The following is a 12,737-nucleotide window of genomic DNA, read 5'->3' as shown; positions in this document are numbered from 1 at the left end:
GTTTGGCATTTGCCAGAGAACACCAAGATTGGCAAATTCGCCACTGGCGCCCTGTGCTCTTCACAGATGAAAGCAGGTTCACACTGAGCACATGAGCACGTGTGACAGACGTGACAGAGTCTGGAGACGCCGTGGAGAACGTTCTGCTGCCTGCAACATCCTCCAGCATGACCGGTTTGGCGTTGGGTCAGTCATGGTGTGGGGTGGCATTTCTTTGTGGGGCCGCACAGCCCTCCATGTGCTCGCCAGAGGTAGCCTGACTGCCATTAGGTACCGAGATGAGATCCTCAGACCCCTTGTGAGACCATATGCTGACACATGCACATTTGTGGCCTGCTGGAGGTCATTTTGCAGGGCGCTGGCAGTGCACCTCCTTGCACAAAGGCGGAGGTAGCGGTCCTGCTGCTGGGTTGTTGCCCTCCTACGGCCTCCTCCACGTCTGCTGATGTACTGGCCTGTCTCCTGGTAGCGCCTGCATGCTCTGGACACTACACTGACAGACACAGCAAACCTTTTTGCCACAGTTCGCATTGATGTGCCATCCTGGATGAACTGCACTACCTGAGCCACTTGTGTGGGTTGTAGACTCCGTCTCATGCTACCACTAGAGTGAGAGCACCGCCAGCATTCAAAAGTGACCAAAACATCAGCCAGGAAGCATAGGAACTGAGAAGTGGTCTGTGGTCACCACCTGCAGAATCACTCCTGTTTTGGGGGGTGTCTTGCTAATTGCCTATAATTTCCACCTTTTGTCTATTCCATTTGCACAACAGCATGTGAAATTTATTGTCAATCAGTGTTGCTTCCTAAGTGGACAGTTTGATTTCACAGAAGTGTGATTGACTTGGAGTTACATTGTGTTGTTTAAGTGTTCCCTTTATTTTTTTGAGCAGTGTAGTTTCCTATTCTGTCGCTAAAGGTAGATATTCAAAAAGCTGATGTCTCCATTTTATGTTTTACCAACAGCTCTTGGGTAGCCTCTCCCAGTTTAATATGGGGGGCTGGCAGATGGATCCGCTGATTGATAGCAGTGCATGCCGTTTTCTAATTAGATATGTTGCACGTGAGGCTAAACATGTGCGTCTCACTCAGGCAAATTGAGATGGAATCTCCTTCAAGTGTAAACAACATGTCAAAACAAATGTGTGTCATCATGGACCAACAGTGTTACGTTTACATGTCGTTTGGACGAGAGGCCCACAAATTAAGTTGTGTCATACATATCCTGAGGTATGCAGCAGATTTTCTCAGTAAATTAGACCCTGAAGCAGGTTTTCCGGCAACATTTTAATTGAAATTTACCGGAAGCAAATGCATTGGGTGCGTAACCTGATTAGGGGGTCCGCCCACGCTGCTCAGAATGACAGAAATCACATTTTGATTATGGTAATTCATATTAATTCATAACGACGTGCGGCCCTTCTAACCGAATTCTGATGCGCACTTGGAAGATGTTAGAATAACTGTCCACATTTACTTTTCCTCAGCCAACAAGACGAGTAACGAACAGCAAAATCACTAGCCTACTATCCCTATAGTAGAAAGGTTGACCTATTCTATTGGTCAGCTTGTCGAGGAAGAAATAGCCTGTTCCAAACAGATTCTGGGACAGTTGTGGGACGATAGATCCCAAATTCATACAACCAGTAGGCCTAGTCTACATACATTTTTTCTTTACGATGAGGCTGATGCAACAGATCAGAATGTTTAGCTTAAAATTTTGATAAGCTATTATTTCTTCACATTATAAGCGCAGCAGGCCTGGGATACGTGCAAATGTTCGTTCCGTAATGCAATTAACGGGAGAACACGCATTTGCTCTGTGAGATGCTGTAGCAGCAGCTCCCATGCTGTCTGACAGATTTTTCGCTATCTATATGCTGTACAAGTGTGATAAATAAGGTACATAATGAATATACTGTACACACACGCCAATTTAATTCCACAAAATGATGTGAATCAATCTATACACAATAAGCATGGCCAGTCAAATGTATTGCCATCGACTGGTATTTCCATCAATGAATAGTTTAAAAAGCATTATTTCGCAATGGGATTTTTTTCCTTCTTCTCTCGGACAGTTGGCCAGCAGGAATGTGATTTATTGACTTAAAAAAATATATATGTAGGCCAAAAGCTGACTATTACCGGCTAACGGAAACACTGTCCTGATGCTATCATAAATCCTAATGCTGTGTGTAGACTGTCTGTCTGTGTGTCTATGCTGTGGTCCTTAAATCCTCTCATGAGCAGTACAATTAGCACCTGTCAACAGAGGTGCAATTTTTCTCTTTCATTCTACTGAAGAGCAAGCAACACGACTATTTGTCCAATTCATGTCAGATGCTGACAGTCTCCTCAGGTCAGAATGACAGCAAAACTGTCTCTCTCATAGCTTAACACCACTGAAATGGCTGGGGGGAATCAGTATTCAATTGAAACCATCCAATTGTGTCCTTTTGACAAGATAGCACACTATCAATTTCACTCTTCGCCAGGTGGAAACTGACATCAATTTGACAAAAAGTCACTCATCTGATGTCCCCAAAATGCAAGATGGAAGAAATAAATGTTTAATTGTAGCTGCCAAGAAATTCACAGTGTTTGAATAAGATGACTATGAAAAGACAAAGATTTGTCCTCACACTTCCCCACTGATGTGGTGTGAGAGGCATGCTCAGAGGAATGCAAATCCACTGAGGGTTTCCCTTGTGTTCCAGGCGATGTTTCTCCCTGGTTTAAAAAGCTAACGCAATGATGCAAAGCACCATCTGTAGGGCAGAGACAAGGGAGGGCCTCACAAGGGAGTCTGGCTGGCTGGTTGTCCCGAATGTTCATGATTCAGTCATGTTGGATAAGAAGAGACTAACTCAAAGATGCCAAGATCAGGGCAAGTTGGAACTACAAGTTTTCCATTAGAAAAAGCCAACATCTTCTTACGATTTCCCTAACAAAGGAAGAGAAGCTTAACTAAAGCCTGCCTGTACATAAAGTCCTCTTCTACACATTTTTCTGAACCTTTCAGGGAATTAAATTGCAGATGAGCATGAATATTTTCAAACCATTCTTCAGAACATTCCTCGTGTATTGTTGGGCACAGTAGTGGATTAACCATACCAGATTCCATTACTGCCCTCAACACCATAATGATGTCACTTCCTGTTATGCAAGACGTGTACAGCATTAGTACGCGGCTGCAGTTATTTCCTATTTCGTTTTAGCACTGATCCAAATATAAACAGTAAACATACGGTGCATTCGGAAAGTATTCAGACCCCTTAAGTTTTCCCACATTTTGATACATTACAGCCTTATTCTAAAACATATGAAATTAAACATGTTCTCATCAATCACAATACCCCATAATGAGAAAACGAAAACAGGTTTCTAGATTTTTGTTTTACAAATTTTGACAAAAATAAAAAACTGAAATACCTTATTTACATAAGTATTCAGACTCTTTGCTATGAGACTCGAAATTGAGCTCAGGTGCATCCTGTTCCATTGATCATCTTGAGATGTTTCTACAACTTGGAGTCCACCTGTGGTTAATTCAATTGATTGGACATGATATGGAAAGCCACACACCTGTCTATATAAAGGTCCCACAGTTGACAGTGCATGACAGAGCAAAAACCAAGCCATGAGGTCGAAGGAATTGTCCGTAGAGCTCTGAGACAGGATTGTGACGAGGCACAGATCTGGGGAAGGGTACCAAAAAATGTCTGCAGAATTGAAGTTCCCCAAGAACACAGTGGCCTCCATCATTCTTAAATGGAAGAAGTTTGGAACCACCAAGACTCTTCCTAGAGCTGGTCGCCCGGCCAAACTGAGCAATCGGGGGAGAAGGGCCTTGGTCAGGGAGGTGACCAACAACCCGATAGTCACTCTGACAGAGCTCCAGAGTTCCTCTGTGGAAATGGGAGAACCTTCCAGACAGACAACCATCTCTGCAGCACTCCACCAATCAGGCCTTTATAGTAGAGTGGCCAGACGGAAGCCACTCCTCAGTAAAAAGCACATGACAGCCCACTTGGAGTTTGCCAAAAGGCACCTAAAGGACTCTTAGACCATGAGAAACAAGTTTCTTTGGTCTGACGAAACCAAAGGTTCACTTTCCAACAGGACAACGACCCTAAGCACACACCCAAGGCAACGCAGGAGGGGCTTCGGGACAAGTCTCTGAATGTCCTTGAGTGGCCCAGCCAGAGCCCGTACTTGAACCTGATCGAACATCTCTGGAGAGACCTGAAAATAGCTGTGCAGCGACGCTCCTCATCCAACCTGACAGAGCTTGAGAGAATCTGCAGAGAAGAATGGGAGAGCTTGGCAAGCTTGTAGAGTCATACCCAAAAAGAGTCGAGGCTGTAATCGCTGCCAAAGGTGCTTCAACTGAGTAAAGGGTCTGAATAGTTATGTAAATGTCATATTTCTTTTTTAAATTGTTTTAAAATAAATTTGAAAAAAATCTAAAAACCTGTTTTTGCTTTGTCATTATGATTGATGAGGGGGAAAAACTATTTAATCAATTTTAGAATAAGGCTGTAACGTAACAAAATGTGGAAAAAGTCAAGGGGTCTAAATACTTTTCAAATGCACTGTAGGCAGGGGAGCTTTTCCCTGTTGTGACTGGGCAAACTGGGTTGCGTTAATAAGGACAGTGCTGCTTTGAGGAGGGGAATCGTGAACATCTTTGTCTCTCCAAGCAGCCACCCATAAATAATTCAGGTGTGGAGTTGAAGTAAGAAGTTTTGATGTCGCTGCATCTCCCCCTCTACACCTTTTATATGACTCACTGTGTTGAGACGCCTGAGGAGGGAGGCTGACAACTGTTGTCTTCCTCCGGCAGGTCAGCTCTCCTCCTCAGGTTACACCATTAAATATTCACCCTGTACCTTTGCATAATTTACCTCGTCAACATACTGGGAAAATGACTTGGAGAAACAGAGAGACATTGGAAGGTCTGTAATGATGACAGGAGCAGTAAGTCCTGGGGTATGGCTTTCTAAGTGCACTGCACTTAAACCAAGTGAATGAAGATGGGAAGGTTATTATGGGAATTCTTTACCTTTTCTGAAGAGAGAATGAGAGAATAGCCTCCCAATTTGCCTCACTGGTTATGGTGAAAATTTGGCACAAACCAAATAGGCCTACTTTAGCATCTTTGGTGGGATCTCTTCAAATGCTACATGGCCAACATTTTTCGCCCTGACTCTTTTCAGAGACCATGGCAATACTGCTGAACTTTTACAGAGTTGGAAATCCATAAAGTGAGGAGGAATGCCATCTGGAAGGTGTATGTAGTATCCCAGGGCAGGACCCTGGCGAGGTCTCCTGCTCTCTACTGATTTTAGATCAATGTTTCGGGAAAAGCTTGATTCTATGGCCTCTTGTCTGTTTAAATAAGAAAGATTATACGTTGCTGCTCTTTTGTGGCCAGTATAATGTATCATGTGATCCGGACTACAATTCCAGAGTGGTTACTGCTGCAGCCCGGGCCGGGCGCACATGGCGGCTCTTCCAACAGATGTTTTTAGTTTGTTTTGCAGTCTCTCTCTCTCTGAGCTGGGAGGCACAGAGCCAGAGAGGTGATCCATGACGCAAGCCTTTCCTTGTTACACTAAACGAACAAAAATGTGCTCTGTGTGGAGAAGCAGCAGGTAGCCTAGCGGTTGAGAGCGTTGGGCCAGTAACAGAAAGGTTGATGGTTCGAATCCCCAAGCTGACTAGGTGAAAAATCTGTCGATGTGCACTTTGGCACGGATTGCTCCTGTAAGTCGCTCTGGAGAAGAGCGTCATGTAAAATGAGAATAAACATGGCTCGGTTGTACAGATTCTTCTATTATTGTACTATAAACCTTCGGAGAGAGACGGGTGGAACTTCTAAATGCTATGCCACATAGGCCATGACCAGCCATTCTGCATATTACGCTGTGACACATAATGCAAAAATGTGTCACCCATTTCGAACAACCATGCAGCATGTACTATCATGTACTAACATGAAGATATCATGTACTATCATGTAGATTAGATAGTAACCGAGAGGTTGCAAGATCGAATCGCCGAGCTGACAAGGTATAAATCTGTCGTTCTGCCCCTGAACAAGGCACTGTTCCCAGGCCGTCATTGAAAGTAAGAATTTGCTCTTAACTGACTTACCTAGTTAAATAAAGGTAAAAGAAAAAAAGAAAAAAAATATCATTGGTCATTTAAGCATACTGTAAAGTCGAGTTACTATGGCTCTTTCTATGGGAAGGACTTTAGTTTCCTTGAGGACACTTGTTGTAATAACTGATAATAACATGTCCATCACTATTGGGTGAGAAACAATAAACAGAGATTGTCCTATAAATCTCTATAAACAGAGATGTTATTCATGTGAAACCAAAGCTCTCGGCTACTTCACGGTGTTTCTTCAGCCTCATTTCCAGAGGATGCAGCAACATCCTAACACCTTTCTTTAGTCCTCAGCACGCCTGGCACTAGAGTACATGACAGTAGAGCACATGACAGTAGAGCACATGACAGTGGAGCACATGACAGCAGAGCACGTGACAATCCACTGTCTCTTAGCTTGAAGGAGTTGCACTGACGCAGCGGATTCAAATTCGGGAATCTCCGAAAGATCTCAGGAACTGCTCTCTCTCTCCTGCCTCCTTCATAAATGGAAGATGAAACCACTGACACTGTTCCTGCGCTCCAAATGGCACTCTATTCCTTATGTAGTGCACTACCTTTGACCAGAAGTAGTTGCACTATTTAGAGAATAGGGTGCCATTTGGGATACATACTGAGATAACATGGAGAGGGAGATTAATGATTATCAGCATTGATCATCTGCCATGGCTGCCATTTTATATACACTATATGAGAACATTAAACCAGTGACTTCAAGAGAAACATAGATCAATGAAAAAAATGAGGTAATGAAATTAGGTAATGTGTCGGTTTTAACAGGGCATGCTGCTGCCCTTCTTTGTTGTCCCATTATGTCATGGTAAAGCCAGTGCAGATGGGGGTGGGCTGAGGATACATTGCTCTCCATGGTCTCCACCCGGATTCACCTAAATACACTCACCTCACTGATCAGACGTGCAATCCTGTGTGTGTGTGTGTGTGTGTGTGTGTGTGTGTGCGTGCGTGCGTGCGTGCGTGTGTAGGCTACTTGCCTGTGAGCTCTTCCACCACTGATTGTGATTGTAAGAACAGGCTTAGGAGGTTTAGAATCAGGCTGATGTTAACACCATATGTGTGGCGGGAGACATTCTGAATCAGAATCACTGTAAATGTCAATATCTCTGTCAGAGAGTGGCTGGAGGCTGGAGGGTTTGCTGCTCCATCCATCCATCCCTACCCCCACTCTGTGTGGAGACAGCCAGCACACTCCAATGCTACAGCCTGGCTGCTCTGCTCAGAGTTATGCAACAGAGAGAGACCAGCAAGCTGTAGGCCTAAAACACACCCTCCCTCCCTTCCCTCTCCTCTATCCTACCCAATCCTCCCCCTCTGCCTGGCAACACCAGCCAGCAGCAGTCGGAGAAAAACTAGCTCAATCGAACTGCACAGAATTAACATAGTGTAGTGTGAGCAAACCACAGAAGGCCATCATGACATCATCACTACACTATAAAAGCGAACCCCAATTGTGCTGATCCTTTGGACACCATTATTGCATGTTGTAACAATGTAACTACTAAGTTCTAGGACAGTAGGTCTTTGTGGGAGTTTTTACGACACATGTTCAAATGATTCGGCTTGGAAAGAATAGGATGCATATGAACTGCTTTAAATAGGCCATTTTGCTTCTAATAGCCTGGGATTGTACAGCGACAAAGAACTGATCTCAACGCCTGTAAGGGACAGTAAACAGACATGTATTATAACATGGTCCTTGTGCTCTCTGTGTAGGACACTTTCTGAGGTTATTCTGCAGAATACAGTACAACTTTGGGCATTGGCTTGGGCATTAGGACACAGATGCAGAGTCTATTTGAACGACCAACTCTGGACCCTGCAACCACAATATGGAGTTTAGGATAATAACATGCATTGTATAATTTAAGTAGCCTGTGCCTCCTGAACCTATGTCATATCTGTGGTGGCATGATTCATCAATGCGCAATGGTCGCTCTTGCACGCAATTCCATCTGCAGCCATGGCTGACTCAATGTTATAACATGATGTGGCCTTACCTCTTCCAGAATGTTGACTGTGTTCCTACAGCTCTGCAAACGGGTCGTGAAGCTGGATGTGGTAGGAGAATTGTAGTCCTCGGTTGTCTCCGAGAGAAATTCGGACACCGATATTTGATCAGGCATCCTTCAGCAGGGAATCGCCCAGAAGATGGCAAGAATTGTTGAGAAAATCCTAAATCATGAAAAAACAACTACCGAGGAAAATTACGTGATGTCTAACCGTGTGTAACTGGGTGGAAAACTGATAGTTCAGGATACTAACTAGATAGCGAAATTACAAAAATGCGTCTCTTCTCGAATTACTTGTTTGGTTCTCCTATGACTTCACTGTCCCCAAGGGAAACGGGAATGGACACAAATTCTCCCCTTGCTCTCTTCTCCTCTCGCCCGAATCCCTTGCGCAAATAACCAAAACACAATCGCTTAATTACTGTCCTATGCTGCCTTGCTGTAAAATAGAATAGCGGATTCCATCATGTTTTGCTGATGTTCAATAGGATACTTTCCCGATAATATTTTCTACAATCAGAAATCTTTCTATGTAATCAATTATAATATGTGCTCTCTCCAATTTCTGAATTTCGTCTCTTTTCTTCTCTTCTCTCCGTTTCTCTTTCGAATGCAACGCTGTCTTGACATTCACAACCACTCTCCCTCCCGCTCTCTCGCTCTCTCTCTCACCCACCTCTGATGACGGAGACAAACAAGGAAGAACTCTGCGCATGTCTATGATCTCGGACATAATACTCAGAGACAATCCGCAGTAAAAACTACCGCTATTCGAGGGTGTACTGAAGTCATCGAATAATATGCTATGTGAAAAGGAAAATGTGTCCAATAATTAATATTCTAAGACTCTATTTGGCCTATACTATGGACAGTATTGTTTATGATCATAATAGCCTATCTGCCTATATATATTTACCAATGAGATATATATTTACAAATACCAATTGACTGTACTACTGTGTTATTAATAAAAAATGGTACTTAATTATAAACATGTAAAATAGTTTATATTAATTGAAGCCTAAAGAAACGCATTAAAACATAATTTAGCTGATTGAAAAAACTCAATGGTGGCTCGTGTATTTATTATTGGGGAATTGCAGTCTATAAATACTTATCAGATCTATTGAGTTAAGGTACGAGGTCTGAAAAATATTCATCCATAGGTAAAACAGTGATGGTAAATTACATTGAAGTGTGTGCCTGTAGTCTTGGAATTCCTGTAATTTTAGCAGTGCAACATTGAGAAAAAACATTGGTGGTGAATAATAAAATTGTTCAATCAGATATGATAGGCTCTTAGTCAATTTACACTTACTACCAGACTAAAGCAATACCACAAAGAAATATGATTTAAGGATTTTAGACACAAGAGAATAGTCTCTGAATATTATGAGGTGATACAATGTTTCAGTATCAACAGAATTTAGAGGGTCTTACCGACTCGGATTCCATAAAGAATCTTTAGATGAGAAATTTGACGGACGGGAAGAGGAGGATCTCATGACTTGACTGTCACCTTATAACCTAAATCAAATAAGAATCACATGAGCAGAGTTCTGTCTCTCTAGACATCAGAGATGGTGGTATAGCCGGGGGAAGAATCAAGATAACACAACAACACAAACTTTGTATAAAAAATGCCTATAGGCAACTAATAGTATATTCATAAATAATTTTACAACACAGGAATAGTACTCTGATGAGAAAGCATTGTTTTGCATACAGTAATAAATATATTTGAATAGGTTCATTTGTTAGCCAACATAAAAGTTCTAATTTCGGACTTCAGACTGAAAATAATATCATTTCCATCTCTAAACCTTTCAAGAGCACTCATATTCCAAAGAAAAATAAGAATATGGGCTTTACGCCACGCCTCAACTTACCGAAATCGATGCACATCAAATTTGGAATCTGAACAGAGTGAATGTCCTCTTGATTGATACAGAAGAGAATACTTGCTGGGCGCATCATATCAGGCTCATTTTGAATAGTCATCCAACAGGGGTTCAGTAATGGCTATACTTTTAACTTAAGAGCTGAAAGGAGAGAGTGATGTCCTCTAGCAATGGATCCCGTGAAGATCAGTCACAGTGCGGGCAGGAAGGGAGAAACCCGCCATGTGAGCAGGAAAATAGCCACTTACAATGAGCTGGATCTAATGGTAGGCCTACAGGAACTGAGGAAACCCAGAAGGCACTCAAACAGGAAATGTGGGATCTAGGTAAACAGAAAAAGCCAAGAAGTTTCCTCGCTCCCTCGAGCTGATTTTAACTACAGCTGTTGTACCCAATGATGTATATAAACCCTGAATTGTTGATGCTATGTATTGGCCATTGAGAGGCTTTGAAGCCACTGGTCGGCCATATTTCAGATGGCACTCTCCAGTAGGAGCAGTCCTCCATAGGAATGAATGGAATTCTACAGTATTTCAATTAAATCTTTCAAGGACAAAATTACATGTATGTAAGTATTTTGTTGTTGTAGTGGGAACAGTAACATAAGTCATCTCAAAAAAATTATACTTGAAGGAAAATGTTTTAATATATGTTTTTATTTTTATGTTAAGCTCACATAATATAATTTTAAATTATGCATTAAGGTGTCTATTATAGAATAAATGTGTCAAAAACGAAAGTAGACAGTAATACATGCATTTCTATAGCTTCCAAAATGTTTTTTTTTTTTTTTTTTTTACAACACAGCGCCCCCTATCAGTTATCGAGTGTATATACACTCACTGGCCAGTTTTTTGGGTACACCACCCCATTCACGGAAATTGAAAAGCTCTTACAGACAGTAAGTCAAGTGGCCGTGTCTTGCTATATAAAGCAGGCAGACAGGCTTCGGGACATTCAGTAACTGTTCGATTGAATGTTAGAATAGGCAAAATGAGTGACCTAAATGACTTTGAGTGTGGTATGATCATAGGTGCAAGCCCTCCTAGCTTTTTCACGCATGACAGTGTCTAGGGTGTCCCGAGAATAGTGCAACAAGCGGCAGACCTGTGGGCAAAATCAGCTCGTTTATGAGAGAGGTCAAAGGACAATGGCAAGAATCATGCAAGCTAACAGGCATGCCACCATCAGACAAATAACGGCGCAATACAACAGTGGTGTGCAAAACGGCATCTCGGAAAGCACAACTCGAAGATCCTTGTCACGGATGGGCTATTGCAGCACTGGGTTCCACTCATATCAGCTAAAAACTAGAAGAAACTGCTCCAGTGGGCACGTAATCACCAACACTGGACAATTGAGGAGTGTAAAAGAAAAACATTGCGTGATCCGACAAATCCTGGTACCTGTTGCGTCAGGCTGATGGCAGAGTCAGGTTTTGGCGTAAGCAGCATGAGCCCATGGACCCATCCTGCCTGGTGTCAAAGGAACAGGCTGGTGGCGTACCACCGTCCAATCTGCAGCAACTGCGTGGTGCCATTGCGTCAGCATGGACCAGCATCCCTGTGGAACGTTTCCGACTTGTAGAATCCATTCCACAAATAATTTAGGCTGTTCTGGAGGCAAAGAGGTCCGACCCAATACTAGATGGGTGTACCTAATAAACTGTCCGGTGAATGTATAAATCATTGGTCATACCACTGAACAGGGTGAAAGTAAAGCTGTTTGTCAAGGCTATTACATTTACATTTGAGTCATTTAGCAGACACTCTTACAGTAGTGAGTGCATACAGGTTCCCTGTGGGAATCAAACCCACAACCCTGGCATTGCAAGCGCCATGCTCTACCAACTGAGCCATATTATTTTTACGTGGTTATTGATGACAACCACAACCCCAATTGTCCTTGTTAAAAATGTTTATTTATTTTACAAAAACTAAGAGTTAATTATTGGGAAAAAATGTATACTTTTTATGGGTTGTTCCAGTAATTGTCCTGTTTTTCACTGTGGTGACTGTCTGACCGTGCTTTTGTGAGACGCAAAGTAGGTGAGCGGATGATCTCTGCATGTGTAGTTCCCACCATGAAGCATGGATGAGGAGGTATGACTGTGTGGGGGTGCTTTGCTGGTGACACTGTCCGTTTTTTATTTAGAATTCAAGGCACACTTAATCAGCACGGCTACCACAGCATTCTACAGGCGATACACCATCCCATCTGATTTGCGCTTAGTGGAACAGGACAATGACAGGACAATGACCCAACACACCTCCAGGCTGTGCAAGGGCTATTTGACCAAGAAGGAGAGTGATGGAGTGCGGCATCAAATGACCTGGCCTCCACAATCACCTGACCTCAACCCAATTGAGATGGATTGGGTTGAGTTGGACTGCAAAGTGAAGGAAAAGCAGCCAACAAGTGCTCAGCATATGTGTGAACTCCTTCAAGACTGTTGGAAAAGCATTCCAGGTGAAGCTGGTTGAGAGAATGCCAAGAGTGTGCAAAGCTGTCATCAAGGGAAAGGGTGGCTACTTTGAAGAATCTAAAACATTTGGATTTGTTTAACACTTTTTGGTTACTACATGATTTCATATATGTTATTTCATAGTTATGATGTCTTCACTATTAT

At 42.6% G+C, this 12,737-nt stretch overlaps 1 protein-coding gene across 4 annotated transcripts in view; it reads right to left on the bottom strand.

Annotated features, from left to right (window-relative positions):
• LOC129859362 (arf-GAP with SH3 domain, ANK repeat and PH domain-containing protein 1-like) overlaps window positions 1-8,886 on the bottom strand; it is a 69,538-nt gene extending 60,652 nt beyond the window's left edge. For all 4 annotated transcript variants that reach the window (XM_055929058.1, XM_055929061.1, XM_055929060.1 and 1 more), the window contains exon 1: window positions 8,196-8,886. In XM_055929058.1, coding sequence (XP_055785033.1) covers window positions 8,196-8,321 — 126 coding nt within the window. In that variant the 5' untranslated portion in view covers window positions 8,322-8,886. The remainder of the gene's footprint in view (window positions 1-8,195) is intronic.
• Window positions 8,887-12,737: the final 3,851 nt, after the last annotated feature.

Source organism: Salvelinus fontinalis, chromosome 7, assembly GCF_029448725.1.
Source record: "Salvelinus fontinalis isolate EN_2023a chromosome 7, ASM2944872v1, whole genome shotgun sequence".
Taxonomy (NCBI): domain Eukaryota; kingdom Metazoa; phylum Chordata; class Actinopteri; order Salmoniformes; family Salmonidae; genus Salvelinus; species Salvelinus fontinalis.
The sequence above is the reverse complement of the archived record's forward strand: the minus strand, read 5'-3'. Positions and strand labels throughout refer to the sequence as shown.